The 21,464-nt window shown below is 41.9% G+C and overlaps 1 protein-coding gene across 1 annotated transcript in view; it reads left to right on the forward strand.

Moving 5' to 3' along the window:
• LOC110509189 (excitatory amino acid transporter 5) overlaps positions 1–21,210 on the forward strand; it is a 74,496-nt gene extending 53,286 nt beyond the window's left edge. The window contains exons 9-11 of the mRNA XM_036966849.2: positions 10,070–10,204; positions 10,567–10,666; positions 18,235–21,210. Of these exons, the coding sequence (XP_036822744.1) occupies positions 10,070–10,204; positions 10,567–10,666; positions 18,235–18,480 (481 nt within the window). The 3' untranslated portion in view covers positions 18,481–21,210. The remainder of the gene's footprint in view (positions 1–10,069; positions 10,205–10,566; positions 10,667–18,234) is intronic.
• The last annotated feature ends 254 nt before the right edge of the window (positions 21,211–21,464 follow it).

The following is a 21,464-nucleotide window of genomic DNA, read 5'->3' on the forward strand; positions in this document are numbered from 1 at the left end:
TGTGCTAAATTATTCAGCCCCCTTAAGTTAATACTTTTTAGCGCCACCTTTTGCTGCGATTACAGCTGTAAGTCGCTTGGGGTATGTCTCTATCAGTTTTGCACATCGAGAGACTGACATTTTTTTCCCATTCCTCCTAGCAAAACAGCTCGAGCTCAGTGAGGTTGGATGGAGAGCATTTGTGAACAGCAGTTTTCAGTTCTTTCCACAGATTCTCGATTGGATTCAGGTCTGGACTTTGACTTGGCCATTCTAACACCTGGATATGTTTATTTTTGAACCATTCCATTGTAGATTTTGCTTTGTTTTGGATCATTGTCTTGTTGGAAGACAAATCTCCGTCCCAGTCTCAGGTCTTTTGCAGACTCCATCAGGTTTTCTTCCAGAATGGTCCTGTATTTGGCTCCATCCATCTTCCCATCAATTTTAACCATCTTCCCTGTCCCTGCTGAAGAAAAGCAGGCCCAAACCATGATGCTGCCACCACCATGTTTGACAGTGGGGATGGTGTGTTCAGCTGTGTTGCTTTTACACCAAACATAACGTTATGCATTGTTGCCAAAAAGTTCAATTTTGGTTTCATCTGACCAGAGCACCTTCTTCCACATGTTTGGTGTGTCTCCCAGGTGGCTTGTGGCAAACTTTAAACAACACTTTTTATGGATATCTTTAAGAAATGGCTTTCTTCTTGCCACTCTTCCATAAAGGCCAGATTTGTGCAATATACGACTGATTGTTGTCCTATGGACAGAGTCACCCACCTCAGCTGTAGATCTCTGCAGTTCATCCAAAGTGATCATGGGCCTCTTGGCTGCATCTCTGATCAGTCTTCTCCTTGTATGAGCTGAAAGTTTAGAGGGACGGCCAGGTCTTGGTAGATTTGCAGTGGTCTGATACTCCTTCCATTTCAATATTATCGCTTGCACAGTGCTCCTTGGGATGTTTAAAGCTTGGGAAATCTTTTTGTATCCAAATCCGGCTTTAAACTTCTTCACAACGGTATCTCGGACCTGCCTGGTGTGTTCCTTGTTCTTCATGATGCTCTCTGCGCTTTTAACGGACCTCTGAGACTATCACAGTGCAGGTGCATTTATACGGAGACTTGATTACACACAGGTGGATTGTATTTATCATCATTAGTCATTTAGGTCAACATTGGATCATTCAGAGATCCTCACTGAACTTCTGGAGAGAGTTTGCTGCACTGAAAGTAAAGGGGCTGAATAATTTTGCACCCCCAATTTTTCAGTTTTTGATTTGTTAAAAAAGTTTGAAATATCCAATAAATGTCGTTCCACTTCATGATTGTGTCCCACTTGTTGTTGATTCTTCACAAAAAAATACAGTTTTATATCTTTATGTTTGAAGCCTGAAATGTGGCAAAAGGTCGCAAAGTTCAAGGGGGCCGAATACTTTCGCAAGGCACTGTACCTAAAGCGGACATTGCCATTGGCTACACGGAGTCTCATTAAGAGAAATCCCACGCAGCCTTGTTTGTAAGTTAGAACACTGGAATGTGAAAAGTAATCTCCACCTCGATTAGGCTGATATATACCTCATCATTACACCTCATTATTTCTATATAGCCTACACTTTCTCGTTGTACACTTTAAGATGAGTGGGACGTGTGTGGCTTCGTGACAATGATCACAAGAGCAGCTGTTCACCGATTTGACAGCTGTAACACAGTTTCACCTCTGACACCACCAAATCATCAGCTATGCAGGTGTCTCTGGTTAACACTTGATCTGATTGAATCTAGGCCTAGAACTATCATTTTGGATATATGCATCCATATCATGAATGGTCAGTCCTTGCATCTATGTCTCTGTCTATGAATTTTGAAAGTGGTCACATTTCTTCAGCCCCATCACAATAGCAGTTTACAGAAACGGGCAGGGAGTGAGCTTTGTTGTTGTTTCAACTGCAGATTGCCGCTTTAAAAGTCATTTGTAATTGAGCCGACATCTGTAGCGTTTGCCTTGAATGCGATCTCCACGAACGCATTTAAAAGACATGCTGTCTACGAGCGAAATTGGGAACACCGGCCTTAGTATGAAAATGGATGCATGGCGTATCTGAATTACAATTGCAGACTGACTTCTTAAATACGTAGAAAGTATTTATGATTATAACATGTAATTTAAACAAATAGGTAAAAAACCTGGAGAAATGTTGGAAGATCCGATTATTGCAATGGAATTTCCTGGAATGGAATGGGGTGAAAAATACATGGTTATCATATAGATTGCTTAATCATCCAGTTATGTGTATTGCCTGTGTGGCTACATTTTATAGGCACCAATGATAAGCATTTGTGGAATTATTTGGTCCAAAATAGCACCAAGGGTACAACAAATCTCTAGCTTTGCGTTTTGTGCCACACAGACATGTATCTGGTGTTACAGTTTTTAGGATGAATGAATGAATATTATGAGATTATACTGAATCAAACACGTAGATAAATGCAGGCAGGCAGGCAGACAGACAGACTAGCCCAGACCCATCCTCCTCCATCACACCTGCAGATCTGCGGTGTAAAATGGCCTTGCTCTCCCCTAATTTAATGACATGTTAAACTGTAATATTATTTAGCAGACCTATCCTATCCTCCTCTACTCATCACAAACTGCTGCTTTCCAAAAGGAACCATATTCCCTATATAGTGCACTACCTTTGACCAGGGCCCATAAGGCTTTGGTCAAAAGTAGTGCACTAGATTGGGAATAGGGTGCCTATTTGGACACAGACCGACTGTGGCCAGGCAGGCAGTAATCTCCTGGCAGTAAGACCCATATGACCTGTATTACTCAGCTCTCTTGTCACGGCAGAGTTATCAGGAGGGTTTTTTAAAATTATTTTGTAGCGTCCTGTCTTTTCCTGTGACGTTTGGCTGTTCTTAGCGGAGTACTGGTCAATCTGTAGGCTGTAGTGTCCAGGGCTCCAGAGATAGACTGTGTGTCAGAGTGTATGTCCTAAATGGCACCATGTTCCCATTATAGTGCACTACTTTTGACCAGGTTCCATAGGGCTCTTGTTAAAAGTAGTGCACTATTTGCAACGCAGGATGTGTGTCAGTGTGTTCTCAGAGGCTTCCTAAACAGCGAGGCTAAACGGGACAGAAACTCAGCCATCGTGTCAAATGTCAATTACTGTATCTGTATTTTTGTGTCTGTGTGGGTGCACATAATATACAGTACATGATTTTATTTTATTTTATTAGGATCTCTTTTAGTCCCCATTTGGACTAATCTTCCAAGAGTCCTTAACATTAAAATACAATTTATAATACAAACACACTTTCACATATAACACACAATAACAAACATACATAATACACTAGCATAATGACCCAATAAATACTCAATCTAAAAAAATATTGATTCTTCATCTACTATAGTCCCACACCATTTTATATACTATATTTAAATTGTTTTTAAATAATGTTTAAACTTATATATTGAAAGGTTTCTAGTTTGCTCAGTTAATTTATTCCATTTCTTTATTGCTCTAAATCGAAATGTTCTTTTGACCATTTATTTTTTCTGTCTGGATGACGCATAGATGGTGGACAATCTATTCCTAGTATTTACGGAATGTCTGTCTCTTACCAACTGAATACCATTGTGAATAGAACTTTGCCGTTTTAAATGATGTACTGTGTATTATAAAATAAGATAAGCATGTTTTTTTCAATTATCTTGTCGATTGATGACCAACCAAGAACACTGCGCATGACTGCAACAGAAGAGCCATATCTCCGCCTTAAAACAATCCTTGCTGCTTTATTCTGTGCATTCTGCAGCCTCCTAACTTCACTAGATGATGCATTTCCCCAGACCACCGAACAATAGTTCACTTGACTCTCAACCAATGCCTGTGTTATTTGCTGAAGGATTTTCCCTGGTAAATATTTAGCTATCCTTCTGATTATGCATGCTGTTTTAATAATTTTTTTACATGAGTTATTTGAGACGACCATGATAAGCAGTTGATGTGCATGACAGGATGACAGGTCAAGGATTAGTACTAGGCCTGATTACCAACAATGACAAGACCGCCTACAGGGAGGAGGTGAGGTCCCTGGTGGAGTGGTACCAGGAAAATAACCTCTCCCTCAACGTCAACAAAATGAAGTAGCTGATCGTGGACTTTAGGAAAAAGCAGAGGGAGCACCCCCCTAGCCACATCGACCTTTGGCTTGGCCCCCAAGACCCTCACAAACTTTTACAGATGCACAATTGAGAGCATCCTGTCGGGCTGTATCACCGCCTGTTACGGCAACTGCACCACCCACAACCACAGGGCTCTCCAGAGGGTGGTATGGTCTGTCCAGCACATCACCGGGGGCAAACTGCCTGCCCTCCAGGACACCTACATCACCTGCTGTCATATGAAGGCCAAAAAGATCATCAAGGACATCAACCACCGGAGCCACGGACTGTTCACCCCGCTATCATCAAGAAGGCAAGGTCAGCACAGACAAAGCGGGGACCGAGAGACTGATAAACATCTCGCATCTCAAGGCCATCAGACTGTTAAATAGCCATCACTAGTCGGTTACCACCCGGCTACTCAACTCTGCACCTTAGCGGCTGCTGCCCTATACACTGTACATAGATATGGAATGACTGGCCACTTTAGAAATGGAACACTAGTCACTTTAATAATGTTTACATACTGTTTTACGCATCTCATATGTGTATACTGCATTCTATTCTACTGGATTTAGTCAATGCCACTCCAACATTGCTCGTCCTATTTCTTGATACCATTATTTTACTTTTAGATTTGTGTATTGTTGTTAATTGTTAGATACTACTGCACTTTTGGGGCTAGGAACACAAGCATTGTGACCAATACATTTGATTTTGAATTGATTTATTGGTAAACTTCTATCAACAGGTCACGTACCAAGAATCAATGGTTTCATTAGTCAGTTTGTCTTTCTTCTACTCTCTTTCTCTTGCTCTCCTGTTTTATTTATAACTATGTTTCAGGCCCCTCGACCATCCACTTAAGAAAAATCGGCTCACGGCTGAATGTAATTGGGGACCCTTGCCCTATGTACTACATGGCTGCATCCCAAATGGCACCCTATTCCTTATTCAGTGCAGTAATTTTGACCAGAGCCCAGTAGTGCACTGCATAGGGAATAGGGTAAGGGTCCCCAATTACATTCAGCCGTGATCCAATTTTTGTTAAGTGGATGGTCGGGGGGCCGGAACATAGTTCTAAATAATTTGTAGACTGCAAATTGACCGCAAGAATCCCAAACAGATATAGCACTTAACAAAATCAGAATAATTTCAAACCTTGATTACATTAGGATACAATCACATATGCTTCTCTGTTAAATGCATGGAATCACTTGGGAACAGATTTACTAAATTAAAATCACTTTGAGCTGATTTCCTGGTGATTTTTCAATGCTTCATGTCCAACATGCAAATTATTTTGGGGGCCAAATAAAATCACCCACGGGCCGAATATGACTTGAGTGCCGCCTTTTGGGGAACCCTGGCATAGGGAATAGGGTGCAATTTGGAATGCATCTATGGTTATATGACATAATTCATGCTCCCGAGTGGCGCAGCAGTCTAAGGCACTGCATCTCAGTGCAAGAGGCGTCACTACAGTCCCTGGTAGAATGGCGCTGGAAAGGATGGCTGATGTTTTAAGTGCTCCTAAACAGCTGTGCTATTTTGTTTTGTTTTTTTGCATTGTTTGGAACTAGTTTTTAAAAACGTATTTTGTACATAATGTTGCTGCTACCGTCTCTTATGACCAAAAATAACTTCTGGACATCAGAAGAGTGATTACTTGCTTCGAACTGGAAGAAGCTTTTTCCGACGCATATTATATACTGCTTTCTCGAGAACAACCCCAAATACTCATCATTTGCGTGAAGAAAAGACAGAGAAAAAGGGGGCAGAGGTCGGACTGCCTTCTGCAATCATTGCAAAATAAAGATTATCCTACCAACGGAACATTAAAAACTGTAATATCTTATGTTTCACTGAGTCGTGGCTGAACACCCTCCCTGTTCACCAACAACTGTGTTTCTAGACACGACTCCAACACCATCATTAAGTTTGCTGACGACACAACACCGACAACGATGAGACAGCCTATAGGGAGGTCAGTGTGGTGGAAAGACAACAACCTCTGCCTCAATGTGAGCATGACAAAGGAGCTGATCGTGGACTACAGGAAAAGGCGTGTCAAGAGGCCCCCATTAACCTGTCTACGATATTGGTTCCCAATTGGGAATCAACCCTCCCACGTTCAGCTGAAACGGCAGCGCATGGAACGCAAAAATATTCTTAAAAATATTTAACCTCCACACATTAACAAGTCCAATAGCTCAAATGAAAGATAAACACCTTGTTCATCTAGCCAGCAAGTCAGATTTCTAAAATGTTTTACGGCAAAAACATAGCACATATATATGTAAAACCACCACCAGACACAGCTCATTTGAATAGCCAAAACATGCAATCAACAAACGCAGGATTAAAAAATAAATCGCTCACTAACCTTTTGAAAATCTTCATCAGATGACAGTAATATGACATGTTACACAGTACATATTTTTTTTGTCAATAATATGCCATTTATATCCATAAATGTCCATTTACAGTGAGTTCACGTTCAGAAATTACTCAAAAATGCCCGCAGGAAATCTAGGTAGCGCGGCAAGATAACGTAAATAGACATCATAAACTTTGACTAAATATACATGTTCTACATATAGTTAGAAAGATACACTGCTTCTTTATGCAACCGCTTTGTTAGATTTATTTTTAAAGTTACAGAAATCGCACACTATTCAATATGCTGAGACGGCGCTCAGTTCCAAGCTACATTTCTACGTAATGTTGGAGTCAACAGAAACACAGATTTAAGCATAAATATTCCCTTACCTTCGATGGTCTTCGTTCAGAATGTTCTGGAAGGCTTCATACTTACCCAATACATTGTTTGGTTTCAAGTCTTGCGTCTTTGTATTAGCTACTGCTAATAACATCAGCTGAAATGCACCCAAAACGTCCTCTGGTCCGGAAAAGTTGCGCATCAAAACTTCAAAATTACATATTATATGTCGACTAAACAGGTCAAACTAAGTGCAGAAGCAAGCTTTATGATGTTTTAGACACGCAAAACAAACTTCAATTCAATCGGCCATCGTCTGCCCTTCTCTTGAGTGCTGGAACAAAGGAATGGCTGGGACCAATTCGCGCCCCTACGCACAGCCTATTTTCTCGTGGCACGCACTAATTTCACTCCCATAGGGTCAATTCTCGCGGGATTTGAACGATTCAAAGCTCTACTGAAAGAGGACATCTAGCGGAAAGTCTCCCCAGAATCATAACTGGTTGGGAAGGGTGGGGGCCATGACGTCAAAGTTGCTCCAACTTTCATGGCCACAAAAACTAGTTTGGAAGAATGCCTGCCCTGTGAGTTCTGCTATACTTACAGACATAATTCCAACGGTTTTAGAATCTTTAGAGTGTTTTCTATCCAATAATATTTTTTATTTGCATATATTAGCAATTTTTGACAGATTTTTTTTTCAGTTTACTAGGGGTACCCAATCTCTCCAAAGGGGACATATGTCTGCCATATCCTTAACAGGTTTAACATCGACTGGGCTGTAGCGCAGCGGGTCGAGAGTTGAAAAGTTCCTTGGTGTACACATCACCAACAAACTATCATGGTCCAAACACACCACTCCCCGAGAGACTGAAGAGACTTTGCATGGGTCCTCAGATCCACAAAAAGTTCTACAGCTAAACCATTGAGAGCATCCTGACCGGTTGCATCACCGCCTGGTATGGCAACTGCTCGGCATCTGGTCGTAAGGCGCTACAGAGGGTAGTGCGTACGGCCCAGTACATCACTGGGCCAAGCTTCATGCCATCTAGGACCTGTATACTAGCCGGTGTCAGAGGAAGGCCCTAAAAATTGTCAGAAACTCCAGTCACCCAAGTCATAGACTGTTTTCTCTGCTACCACACGATAAGCGGTACCGGAGTGCCAAGTATAAGACCAAAAGGCTCCTTAAAACCTGTTATGGCAAGGCGATCCCCTAGGGGAACTCTCCCCCCCATTCAGCTGAAAAGGTGGCGCAGGGAATTCAAAAATATTCTTTAGAAATATTTAACTTTCACACAAGTCCAATACAGCAAATGAAAGATAAACATATTGTTCATCTACCCATCATGTCCGATTTTATAAATGTTTTACAGCGAAAACACAACATATATTTATGTTAGACCACTACCAAATTTGAAAAAAAACAGCAATTTTTCCCAGCCAAAGATAGAGTCACAAAAACAGGATTAGAGACAAAAAAATTAATCACCAACATTTGAAAATCTTCATCAGATGACTTATATCCACAAATCTGTTTACATTGACGCCATGTTCAGAAATGCCTCCAAAATATCCGGAGGAATTATAGAAAGCTACGCCAGATAACAGAAATACTCATCATAAACTTTGACTAAAGATACATGTTCTACATATAAGTAAAGATACACTGGTTCTTAATGCAACCGCTGTGTCAGATTTTTTTTAAACGTTACGAAAAAAGCCTACGATGCAATAATCTGAGACAGCGCTCAGACGTAAATATATTTCTGCGCCATGTTGGAGTCAACAGAAATTCGAAATTACATCATAAATATTCCCTTACCTTTGATGATCTTTCATCAGAATGCAGTGCAAGGAGTCCTAGTTCCACAATAAGTAGTTGTTTTGTTCCATAATGTCCAATACTAGTGTCCAATTAGCTGCATTTGCTAGCACTTTCAGCTCACGTGCCCAAAAGCTGACGCTGGTCCTGGAGAACTCGGATGAAAACTTCAAAAATATATATTCCAGGTCGAATAAACTGGTCAAACTAAGTAGAGAATCAATCTTCAGGATGTTATTTTCATATATATCCAATAACGTTCCAACCGGATCATACGTTTTCATCTGCAGCCAAATGGAACGACGGTGACACCCACAGAGAAATGCGCCACAGGGAAATTGCATTCTGCCAAGTCCCCTCCCATTTGGTCAAAGTTCACACCAGAGGCTCCATTCCATGTTCTACTGAATGAGGACATCTAGTGGAAGGCGTAGGAAGTGCTAACATATCCATATCTTATTTGGAAGGGAAGGGGCGATGACGTCAAATTTGACCCACATTCAGAATTTCACTTCCTGTTTGGAAGATTGCCTGCCCTATTGAGTTCTGTTATACTCACAGACATAATTCAAACAGTTGTAGAAACTTCAGTGTTTTCTATCCAATAGTAATAATAATATGCATATATTAGCAATCTAGGACAGAGTAGGATGCAGTTCACTGTGGGCACGCAATTCATCCAAAGTGAAAATACCTATCCCCAACAAGTTTTAACAGCTTCTACCCCGAAGCCATAAGACAGCTGAACAATTGATCAAATGGCCACCGGACTATTTACATTGACCCTCCCACATTTGTTTTGTACACTGTTGCTACTCGCTGTTTATCATCTAAGCATAGTCACTTCACCCTTACCTCCATGTACAAATGACCTTGACTAACCTGTAGCCCTGCACATTGACTCGGTACTGGTACCTCCTGTATACAGCCTCATTATTGTTAATTTAGTGTTATCATTTATAATTTTTTACTTTAGTTTATTTGGTAAACAATTTCTTAACTCTTTCTTGAACTGCACTGTTGGTTAAGGGCTTCTAAGTAAGCATTTCACGGTAAGGTCTACACTGTTGTATTCAGCGCTTGTGAAAAATAAAGTTTGATTTGATTTGGTTCGAATCCAGGCTGTGTCACATCTGGCCGTGATTGGGAGTCCCGTAGGGCGGCGTACAATTGGCCCAACATCGTCTGGGTTTGGCCGGGCTAGGCCGTTATTGTAAATAAGATTTTGTTCTTAACTGACTTGCCTAGTTAAATAAAGGTTAAATAAATAAAAAAACAATACAAAAATTCTGAGGTGTTGGACACTGTGCAGATTTGTGCTAACACAGTTAAGGTCACTGTTTAATTTCCTCTCTCTCCTGATCCCAGTATCACAGCCACAGCTGCCAGTATTGGTGCAGCTGGAATTCCGCAGGCAGGACTGGTCACCATGGTGATCGTGCTAACCTCAGTGGGCCTGCCCACTGATGACATCACACTCATCATTGCTGTGGATTGGGCGTTGTAAGTATACAACGCTTCTGTTTGATCTTCACCCCCAGTTTCTCTTTATGTTTAGACATAATAAAAGTTGATAAAGGGTGAGGTGTTGATAAAGTTAAGCCTAAGCAAAGTTTGCCGTATTTTACATAGTCAATCAAAAAGTAGTCATGTTATTAAAAAATATCATTGTACTGAGATATTACAAAAAGTTGATTTTAAAATATATAACAAAGTGATCTCAATATGTCACAAAAACTGTGATACTGTAATGTGTTACTAGTGCTCCCACAACACTACTAGACTGTAGCTTCAGTGTGTGTGCAGTGCACCAACAGAGCCTCCCACCACCGCTAAGGCAGCTGAACCTCCGTTTTGTGTTCCAGAGACCGTTTCAGGACAATGGTCAACGTGATGGGAGACGCTTTGGCCACGGGGATCATGGCTCACATCTGTAGAAAAGATTTTGTCAAGGAGGGAGAGCAGGTGAGAGAAACTCTGTTCCTCAATATGCATTCCACCGTGCTCCGAGTGCGTTCTCCAAGGAAGTTCTCTTGAGTACGTTCTTGTGAGGACGAGAATGTGGAGAACGCGTAAAACATTACATTTTAGAAGCACTTGCACTCCCCCTACTGTATTACCTCAAGCTGCACCTCCCCATTCACTGGACCAAAGAAGATATACACAACGCAAACGTTTTACTTCATAACTATCAGCTAGCTATCTACAGAGCACTGGAAAGGTATTCAGACCCTTTGACTTTTTCCACATTTTGTTACATTACAGCTTTATTTTAAAATCCTCATCAATCTTCACACAATACCCCAAAATGACAAAGTAAAAACTGGTTTTTAGAAATTCTTGCAGATTTATTACAAATAAAAAACAGGAATATCTATTTACCTAAGTATTCAGACCCTTTGCTGTGATACTCGAAATTGAGCTCATGTGGAGCCTGTTTCCATTGAGCATCCTTGAGATGTTTCTACAACTTGAATGGAGTACACCTGTGGTAAATTAAATTGATTGGACCTGGCACCATCCCTATGGTGAAACATGGTGGTGGCAGCATTGTGCTGTGGGGATGTTTTCAGTGGCAGGGACTGGGAGACTATTCAGGATTGAGGGAAAGATGAACAAAGCAAAGTACAGAGAGATCCTTGATGAAAACCTGCTCCAAGACTGGGGCAAAGGTTCACTTTCCAACAGGACAACGACCCTAAGCACACAGCCAAGACAACGCAGGAGTGGCTTGGGGACAAGTCTCTGAATGTCCTTGAGTGGCCCAGCCAGAGCCTGGACTTGAATCCGATCAAACATCTCTGGGGAGACCTGAAAACAGCGGCACTCCCCATCAAACCTAACAGAACTTGAGAGGATCTGCATTGAAGAATGGGAGAAACTCCCCAAATACAGGTGTGCCAAGCTTGTAGCGTCCTACCTAAGAAGAGTCGAGACTGTAATCGACACAAAAGGCGCTTCAAAGTACTGAGTAAAGAGTCTGAATACTTGTTTAAATTAAATAATAAAAATAAAAAACATTTGCAAAAAAATATTTAAACTTGTTTTTTTTCATTCTGGGTATTTTTGGTGGATGGATGAGGAAAAAAAACGATATATTCCATTTTAGAATAAGGCTGTAAAGTAACAAAATGTGGAAAATTCAAGGGGTCCGAATACTTTCCGAGGGCACTATATATGAGAATCGTAATAAAATTAACCAGATAGTTTAACAGCCAAAAATTCCCTAAAACTAAAGTTATGCAAGGTAGATCTCAATTATTTGTGGGTAGCTAGGTAACAATTATTTGTGGCTATCTGGCTAGCTAACAGTAGTAGCTAGCCAGTTATCCCAATTTACTTATTATTGGCTTGCGGTCTACGGTACATAGGCAGGTTGTAACGGGATTTTTCCGTCGAAGGAGAGGCGGACCAATACGCAGCGTGGTTGAAGTTCATGGTTTTTGAATAAGAAAAACTATACATGAACAAACTACAAAACAATAAATGTTAAAATCCGAAACCAGTCCCATGTGGTACAAACACTGACACAGGAGACAATCACCCACAAAACCCAACACCAAACAGGCTACCTAAATATGGTTCCCAATCAGAGACAATGACTAACACCTGCCTCTGATTGAGAACCATATCAGGCCAAACACAGAAACAGACAAACTAGACACACAACATAGAATGCCCACTCAGATCACACCCTGACCAAACAAAACATAGAAACATACAAAGCAAACTATGGTCAGGGTGTGACACAGGTAAACATGCCAAAATTAACACGGCATGTATTTCTTAACGTATCTAGATAAAATATTGTAGTCAGGCAACATGTGAGATGTGAATAGAAAACACTTCATTCTGAAGTCGGAGTGTATATTCTCTCATTTCAGCTCAAATAATGTCCGCCATTGATTTTAAGTGTTTTTCATATTTTTTTATGTGTAGGGCGTCAAATTTCTGTGCATACTTTCTGTTGAAGCTTGCATTGATGCAAGCTTCAAAATATGTACAAACGGAGTGCACTTTCGAGAAGTGCCCTCCATGCTTCGTTTCACATACTTTGATTTGGACTACGACCCTCCCGTGCTCCAATTTGCATGCTCTGAGCACAGTAATATGCAAATGAGAAACACATGCTAACACAATTCCGGACACACAAGGATCAAGGTTATGAACTTTCCATTCGAGAAAGTTTCATTTCCATTTTCCAATAAAAAAGGGCTCTATTCAATCAGATCCACTTTAGCCGACATCCGCATAGCGGTGTCGGAGGTGGAACGATAATGACTGGGTATTGTAACTCCAGTTATGAGTAGAGCTCAGCCCCATAGGGGGGCTTCATTCCTACTGGTTTACACTGCTGCAAAGCAGTATCGCCTGAGAAATTAATTATGCACACACCATCCGCCAATGGTGTCCCTATATATTGAGGCTCCCCCAAAATGATTTGCAGCGAGACTTCTGAAGTTGGACAGGGCTAGAAAGCCTATAGGGCTCCGCTCTACTCATATACAGTAGCTGTGCATGGGTAAAATCACAGGTGAAGACAAACCAGAAGAAAAAAAAACATATTACAATCTATTTTGTGATGCTTGTGTTGTTTGCTCTATAACCCATTTGTCTATACGCCACTGTGATATACAATAATGCCTTGACAACAGAAAGAGAGTCACCCAGTAGCGGAATAAATTCAACCACACATACAGTACGTTTGTTTCATCACAAAACCAAAGAGCAACATCTGTCGGGTGAAGTAAATATTGCATGTAACAAACAGTTACAAGACTTACAACATGGTCAAGCAAGTTAATGCTTCCTAGCCTGCATGCTAGCCTAACTTTCTCACATGGGCAACAAGTTAGCTAGCTAGTTAGTTAACGTGAGCCTACTAGACTACATTTAGGCTACATATTCAACTTCAATCATCTCAGGCCAGTGGCACAATACAATGTATGAATTTATGGTTAGATCAGAATCGTCGTTATAATCATTGGCCTGTACAGAGAATAAAGTCAAAACCACAAGTCCAAATCCCCATCTCCCTCCATGGCTTAGAAAATGGATGATTTTCTAAGCTACGGAGACCAGAAACAGACACGTTTTTCTGACAATGAGGTTTTCCTTTTGATGTGTGGTGGGGGGTTGGTGCGCCAGGACTACCCACAGTTGAGCTCAGCTCGACGCGGATTGTCTAATTCTTTCATAAAATAAATATTAAGGGAGGCCAAATGCTTTCTGGGATAAATCAACAAATATTAAGACGTCAACATGTCATACTCTTTTTGTCCATACAGCATCAGATACAGAGAATGGATAACAAACACATACTGAGACAGAGGGGCTCTGTTTCCCTCGCTCGGATGATTTTGCTGGTGAGATAGATTCAGCGAATTGAAGGAAAATGATAAAAACACAGAGAGATGAAAAATAAATGTTTTTATAATAAAATGTGTTTTATTGGTCAAATATACAATACAGTCGGCACTTTAACCTCACAGTCATTGTATTATTTCAAATCCGAAGTGCTGGAGTACAGAGCCAAAACAACAACACATTTGTCATGGTCCCAATACTTTTGGAGTTCACTGTACATCGTAAAGCTCCGCCCCATAGGGGGCTTCGCTCTTATTGGTTTAGGGCGGAGCTCAGAGTGGTATTGCGGGCTCGTCGGAGGATCTCCATATTCTAATGAAAAAAGTGCACTCGAAGAATTATGTCACGGGGCCTCTCCCCATCCCGGGGCTTTGGGCGCAGTGACCGGTGGGCTCGATCAATCAGGGGCTTTTCATCTAAGGCAAGAACATCCTTCAGCAGCCCTGAAACAAAATCCGTGGCGCGATGCATTTCCGTTGACTCTGGGACCGATACAAGTCTCAGATTATTGCGGCGAGAGAATCCCTCTAAAGTCACACAGCTCTCCTTCACCTTTTTCAAATCTGCAGCTAGGCGTTTAACTTCAGCCTCCAGGGATGTAGTTAAATCGGAGACATTAGTAGCGGAGGTCTCCAGTGCTGCAATCGTTGTAGTGTGTGACGCTGTTGTTGTTTTGAGTAATGTGATTGCTGGCACAGTCTCGTTCCGCAGGATGGTTAAATCTGCTTTTAAAGTATCAGAAACCTCCTGTATTCTGGCCTCAATCGTAGCAACCACCTGTGTTTTCATTTCAACTACCTCAGAGCGTAGTAGTTTGATGGCCTCGAGAATGTTCATTTCAGCGCCGCCAGGCCAAGCCGCACCCCCGGGTAAAGTGTGCGTCCCCGGGCCCTCAGACTCAGGAGAGGGCAGTGATGAGAGCGGGTCTTGTAGGCCGGGTTTTCTCAAAGTCATGCTTTTGGCCTTATTCTTGGTCGACATGCTGACATTCGGAAGCAAAGTAGTCTTGGTTTTTACGGAAAGGGATCAACAAATTAATATTTGAAAATAAATACGGTTCTGCTGCAAAATTCACATAAACTTTAAGAATACCACGGGAGCAAACAGAAAACACGTCAGTCCCACATGGCGTCCCTCCTATCCCCCTGGGAAACAGTGTTTAAACCCTTTACAATGAAGATCTGTGAAGTTATTTGGATTTTTACGAATTATCTTTGAAAGACAGGGCCCTGAAAAAGGTATGTTTCTTTTTTTGCTGAGTTTAGCTTCTATGCACACTTCAAGGCAAGCAACACTAACATCCATAGTCTTGAAATGCTTTAAAAGGCTTTTCATGGCTCACATCAACACCCAAAAGATCCACAGATGTCTACTGCACTCCACACTGTCCTCACTCACATGGGCAAAAGGAATCATGTTTAGTGCTTTGACCTCTCCTGTGATTTCATTGATTTACCAAAACCCTCATGAAATCACTGAGGCGTACACCTTCATAGTGGACAGGGAGCGTTGCTTATTATTTAACAGGGACTGTAAGAACAAGATAATAGTTTTCACCTGGCAACTGGGTCGACATTCTCCTCCTCACACCATTGTGTAAAAACATTCCATTTGCTGGCATAAGTCCTAGATGTGGAACCGGCCCGCACACCCTGTATTGTGTGAAGCATCTGTATAGACTGGAATGTGAGAGGAGACTCTTCCCATCAGGACACCATGTGTCAGTATGCTCGGAGAATGGTCTCTCCAATGGTCCAGATCCGCTCAGAGGTTGCTGGGAATGACCAACAGCCGGTGATGATGACGCACAGGGATAGACGCAGCTATGCGAACCACCTAGCCTGCACATGTGTAGCAGCCCTAATGGGACTACTGCGTGGGCTGACGACATGATTCCCAACAAGGACATCACAGAGAACACCGTTATTATGGGCATCAGATGGAACCGCATGAGAGCTGAGTGGAGAGCGTCTCTTCTGGGGTCTAAGATTCGTGCCAACATGGTTGCAGTGTCTAACTGGATCCCCAAGTAGACAATCGGCTGAGTTGGGGCCAAATTCAATGCGAAACCAAGATGCATGAGCTGTATCCCCAGTCTCTTTGTGTGTGTAATTGCCAGGTCCACTGATGGGCGACAACCAACAAGTAAGTAAGCCAAGTAAACCAACACCACACTTCTGGAGTGGCCAGGGAGTACCTCAATGGCTCCCTCGTGTATTCATACACTATTCCCCTGAAGGCGAAGCAGAGAAACTTCCCATGGCACAGTTTCACTAGCAGTTTCACGAGCTGCCCAGTGACACGAGCCTACCAGATGAGCGAAATGCCTTTTATACTCTCTTCAAGGCAAGCAACACTGAACCATGCATGAGAGCACCAGCTGTTAATCACAACTGTGTGATTATGTTCTCCGTAGCCGATGTGAGTAAGCCCTTGAAACAGGTCAACATTCACAAGGCCGCAAGGCCAGACGGATTACCAGGACGTGTACACAGAGCATGCGCTGACCAACTGGCAAGTGTCTTCACTGACATTTTCAGCCTCTTCCTGACCGAGTCTGTAATACTGTACCCACGTGTTTCCCAGAAACACTAGACCCACTCTAATGTGCATACCGCCCTAACAGATCCACAGATGATGCAATCTCTATTACACTCCACACTCAGCTCAGTGTTCAACACCATAGTGTCCTCAAAGCTCATCACTAAGCTAAGAACCCTGGGACTAAACATTGTTATTGACAGGGCTGTAGTGTAGTGGATCGAGAGCTTCAATTTCCTTGGTGTCCATGTCACTAACAAACTATTATGGTCCAAACACACCAAGATAGTCATGAAGAGGGCACGACAATGCCTATTCCCCCTCAGGACACTGAAAAGATTTGGCATGGGTCCTTAGATCCTCAAAAAGTTATACAGCTTCATCGTTGAGAGCATCTTGACTGGTTGTATCACCACTTAATATGGCAACTGCTCGGCATCCAACCGCAAAACCCTACAGAGGGTAGTGCGAATGGCCCAGTACATCATTGGGGCCAAGCTTTTTACCATCCAGGACCTCTTATACCAGGTGGTGTCAGAGGAAGGCCCTAAAAACTCAACTAAGTAATAGACTGTTTTCTCTACTACCGCACAGCAAGTGGTACTGGAGAGCCAAGTCTAGGTCCAAAAGGCTCCTAAACAGCTTCTACCCCCAAGCCATACGACTGCTAATCAGTTAATCAAATTGCTACCCAGACTATTTGCATTGACCCCCTTTTTCATGCTGCTACTACTCGCTGTTTATTATCTATGCATAGTTACATTACCTCTACCTACAGTACCAGTCAAAAGTTTAGACACACCTACTCTTTCAAGGGGTTTTCTTTATTTTTACTATTTTCTACATTGTAGAATAATAATGAAGACATCAAAACTATGAAATAACGTAGTAACCAAAAAAGTGTTAAACAAATCAAAACATATTTTATATTCTTCAAAGTAGCCACCCTTTGCCTTGATGACAGCTTTGCACACTCTTGGAATTATCTCAACCAGCTTCATGAGGTATTCACCTGGAATGCATTTCAATTAACAGGTGTGCCTCATTAAATGTTAATTTGTGGAATTTCTTTCCTTCTTAATGCATTTGAGCCAATCAGTTGTGTTGAGACAAGGTAGGGGTGGTAAACAGAAGACCGCTGTCATCAAGACAAAGGGTGGCTACCTTGAAGAATCTTAAATATAAAATATGTTTTGATTTGTTTAACAATTTCTGTTTTTGCAATCAGACTGGATTTATTAGGGAATTACCCTCTTACTCAAATATTTATAATCTTCTCAATTATATGTTCACTCCATCTCCCTCAACTAAAGCTGATTAGTTTCCTAATTTCTCTGGACACAATACAAATATTAGATCAGGTACAGTAGTCACTGCCACAGCTATTTGTTTTGCATAGGGAATGATCATTTTGGCTATTCAGACATGTTGTTATGAGATAAAAGAACATTAAAACAAAGTTTCAAGTGCAGCTTGTGTTGGCCGCTTACATTTTTTGTTTTCTTTCTACTTCCCATTGCGTCCTGACATTTGAACCAGCAGTGGACCTGTCCATTTTTTTTGCATAGGGAGTTCTTTGCTTTAGCACAAATTCATGGATTGATTCCTTCTTCTACCCCCTTCAGGTACCTTTGATCTGCGAGACCAAGCCCATGGTCAGCATCCAGCAGATGACGTACCAGAAGAACGGTGGGTACCAGCCCCCTCCCTGCGGACCGGGGGGCCCGGACGTGGCTCGTCTGATGCAGCTGGAGGAGGGGGTACGGCCTGAGCAGAGGAAGAGGAACCCCCACGCTCCCCAACACAAGAGGGAGCACAAGGACAAGGACCACTGCTCCATCGACATGAATGGCCTGGAGACCAACGTATAGACATAGTTATCATTGAGCTGCATCCTGATTCGTCACACTTCTCCCAAAGAGTGCATTTGCACACTCCCCATCATGAATCTAAGAATGGTGGATCTAACAACTCCCTCCAGCCAATTCTTAGCCTACACCAATCCTACGCTTTTAAGTCCATGATGAGAAGTGGGAAAATGCATACTTTGGAAAAAGTGTGGAGTAACTGAATGCAGCCAGTATCATAGCTACAGGGGAGAGAGGGAGAGAGGAAGGACTGACTAACTGCACCAGAGCTCGGGATGACCAACCCGACCCTAGCTGGCACATTATGGTCCACTGTGGATGCAATTCAGAGGATGTGTAAAGAAAATAGGATTTTCTACATTACGTATATTACGACCCACTATGATTGTGTATATTTTTGTGTATATATTTACAAGACTTATTATACTATGCACCAGCAGCAGAGTGATATGGTGGGAGACATTCTGTACATTGAGACATTCTATATGATGAGACATTCTATATGAAGTGCTAACATTCTATTTATTGAGGAGACATTCTCTATGATGAGGAGACATTTCATACAATGAGAAGACATTTTGCACAGTTTATTAGGTACACCACCACGTTCAATGGTTTGCTCCTACAGCTAGTAAATCAGGTGGCCGTGGCTTGCTATATAAAGCAGGCAGACAGGCATCGAGGCAATCAGTTACTGTGACCTAAACGACTGAGCGTAATATGATTGTCGGTGCCAGGCGCACCGGCTCCAGTATCTCAGAAATGGATGAACTCCTAGGCTTTTCACACACAACAGTGTCTAGGGTTTACCCAGAATGGTGCAACAAACAAAAAAACATCCAGTCGATGGCAGGCAGTCCAATGGACGAAAACATCTTGTTGATGAGAGGTCGAAGGAGAATGGCAAGAATCGTGCAAGCTAACAGACGGGCCACCAACAGGCAACTAACGGTGTAGCGCAACAGTAGTGTGCAGAACAGCATCTCGGAACGCACAACTCGTCAGTCCTTGCCACAGATGGGCTGTTGCAGCAGACGAACACACCGGGTTCCACTCATATCAGCTAAAAACAAGAAGGGTCTCCAGTGGGCATGCCATCACCAACACTGGACAATTGAGGAGTGGAAAAACAGTGCCTGGTCTGATGAATCCCGGTTCCTGTTGAGTAATGCTGATGGCAAAGTCAGGATTTGAGCAGCATGAGTCCAAATCAAATCAAATCACATTTGATTGGTCACATACACGTGTTTAGCAGATGTTATTGCGGTTGTAGTGAAATGCTTGTGCTTCTAGCTCCAACAGTGCAGTAACATCTAACAAGTAATATCTAAGAATTACACAACACATACCCAATGCACGCAAATCTAGTAAAGGAATTAAGAATATAAAAATATATGGACAAGCAATGTCCATGGCCTCATCCTGCCTGGTGTCAGTTGTGCAAGCTGGTGGCAGTGGTATAATAGTGTGGAATGTTTTCCTGGCACACGTTATGTCCCTTCATACCAATTGACCAACATTTCCATGAACTCAGGCTGTTCTGGAGTCAAAGGGGGGTCCGACCCGGTCCTAGATGGGTGTACCCAATAAACTGACAGGTGTACCTAGTATATGACAAGTATCAGGAGACAGAAGGGATAATGAAGAACTGTGGGAAACTTCAGAGAGGGCTTGGGGATCTGTGGACCTGTGGATGATGACAGGACATCTAAGCTTGAGCTTTGGCCTTCCATCTTCACCTTAGTTAATCAACTCCCCCCCCCCTCACAGTGGATGTGTGAGTCTGTCCGTCTGTCTGTCTGTCGAGCTGAGAGGTGAATGTGACGAACACTCTCCTTACATAGACAATGCTTGTGGACTATGGACAAACAGGAAGTGCGCATTTCTTTAAAAAAAAAGATATTATAAACTAAATGTTCCCTCTAATCCCCCACATGGGGTTACGGATATTTCAGGCTAATTGGTTAGGCTTATATACTAAGCAGGTTACTCTCACAATCATCATTGGAGGTTATTTGTAAAACTTTACAGCTAAGGTAAAATCTAGAATCCGTTTTTTTAATCTCCACATGTGAAACAAAGGTATACATAGGCTATCTAACGTTTTATATCATTGAGAAACTGGTCGGTACATTTACACTGGCTGTTAAGTTTTCTGAAGACCTCTTTTATCAATATCTAGAATGGCTTTTCAAGACATTCGTGTTCACATCTAACAGAGAAGGGATCTACAGAGCTCAAATACACTCTACTCTGCTCTTCTTCCTCAGCAAACGGACCCATATTGCTTCTCTCACTGATTTCAACCTTTTGATACCTTTTCTCCTTAAAATGTCCTTCCCATGATCTTCTTTGCCTTTTTATCCCCTTAAACAAGGTAGTACACACCTGCCTCATATATGGTGACTGGCATGATGGAAACAATTTCTGTGTACCAAACAGCATCCTATTCTCTATACAGCGCACTATATACAGTAGGGAATAGGATTTGGGGGAAACACAATGACAGAGACAGGTATGTGTAAGAGCCATACTGCTCTGGGAGGTGTTAACAGTTGTTGAAACATTTCTGGAGTGTCAAGTTCTTGCACCAACCCTAGTCCCTCTTTGCCTTAAAGTACAAAGGAGAAGCATGTGGGGAGATAGAGTATGGGTACACCACAAAACATATGGGGGTACACCTAATACATTCAAGGCAAAAGCAGCAAGCTGCAATAAAACAACCACAGGCCATACTCTGAACTTTGCTTCGTATGTATATATATTTATTTTAAAAGTGAAAAATCTTTTGCAGTTTGTATAAACATAGAGTATGACTCAACAGGCACCATTCTATCTTTGTTATGAAATGAACAATTATTAATTGTTTCATCTATTCCAATTGCACTAGATGTTTTTCTGTTTTTCTGTATAAAAAAAAGGCAAAAAATGAAAATATATTGGAAGGAAACACAAATACACATTTTATTGAACTGTGGTGTGTAGTA

Source organism: Oncorhynchus mykiss, chromosome 28 (genome assembly GCF_057628025.1).
Source record: "Oncorhynchus mykiss isolate SJ-2025 chromosome 28, ASM5762802v1, whole genome shotgun sequence".
NCBI lineage: Eukaryota > Metazoa > Chordata > Actinopteri > Salmoniformes > Salmonidae > Oncorhynchus > Oncorhynchus mykiss.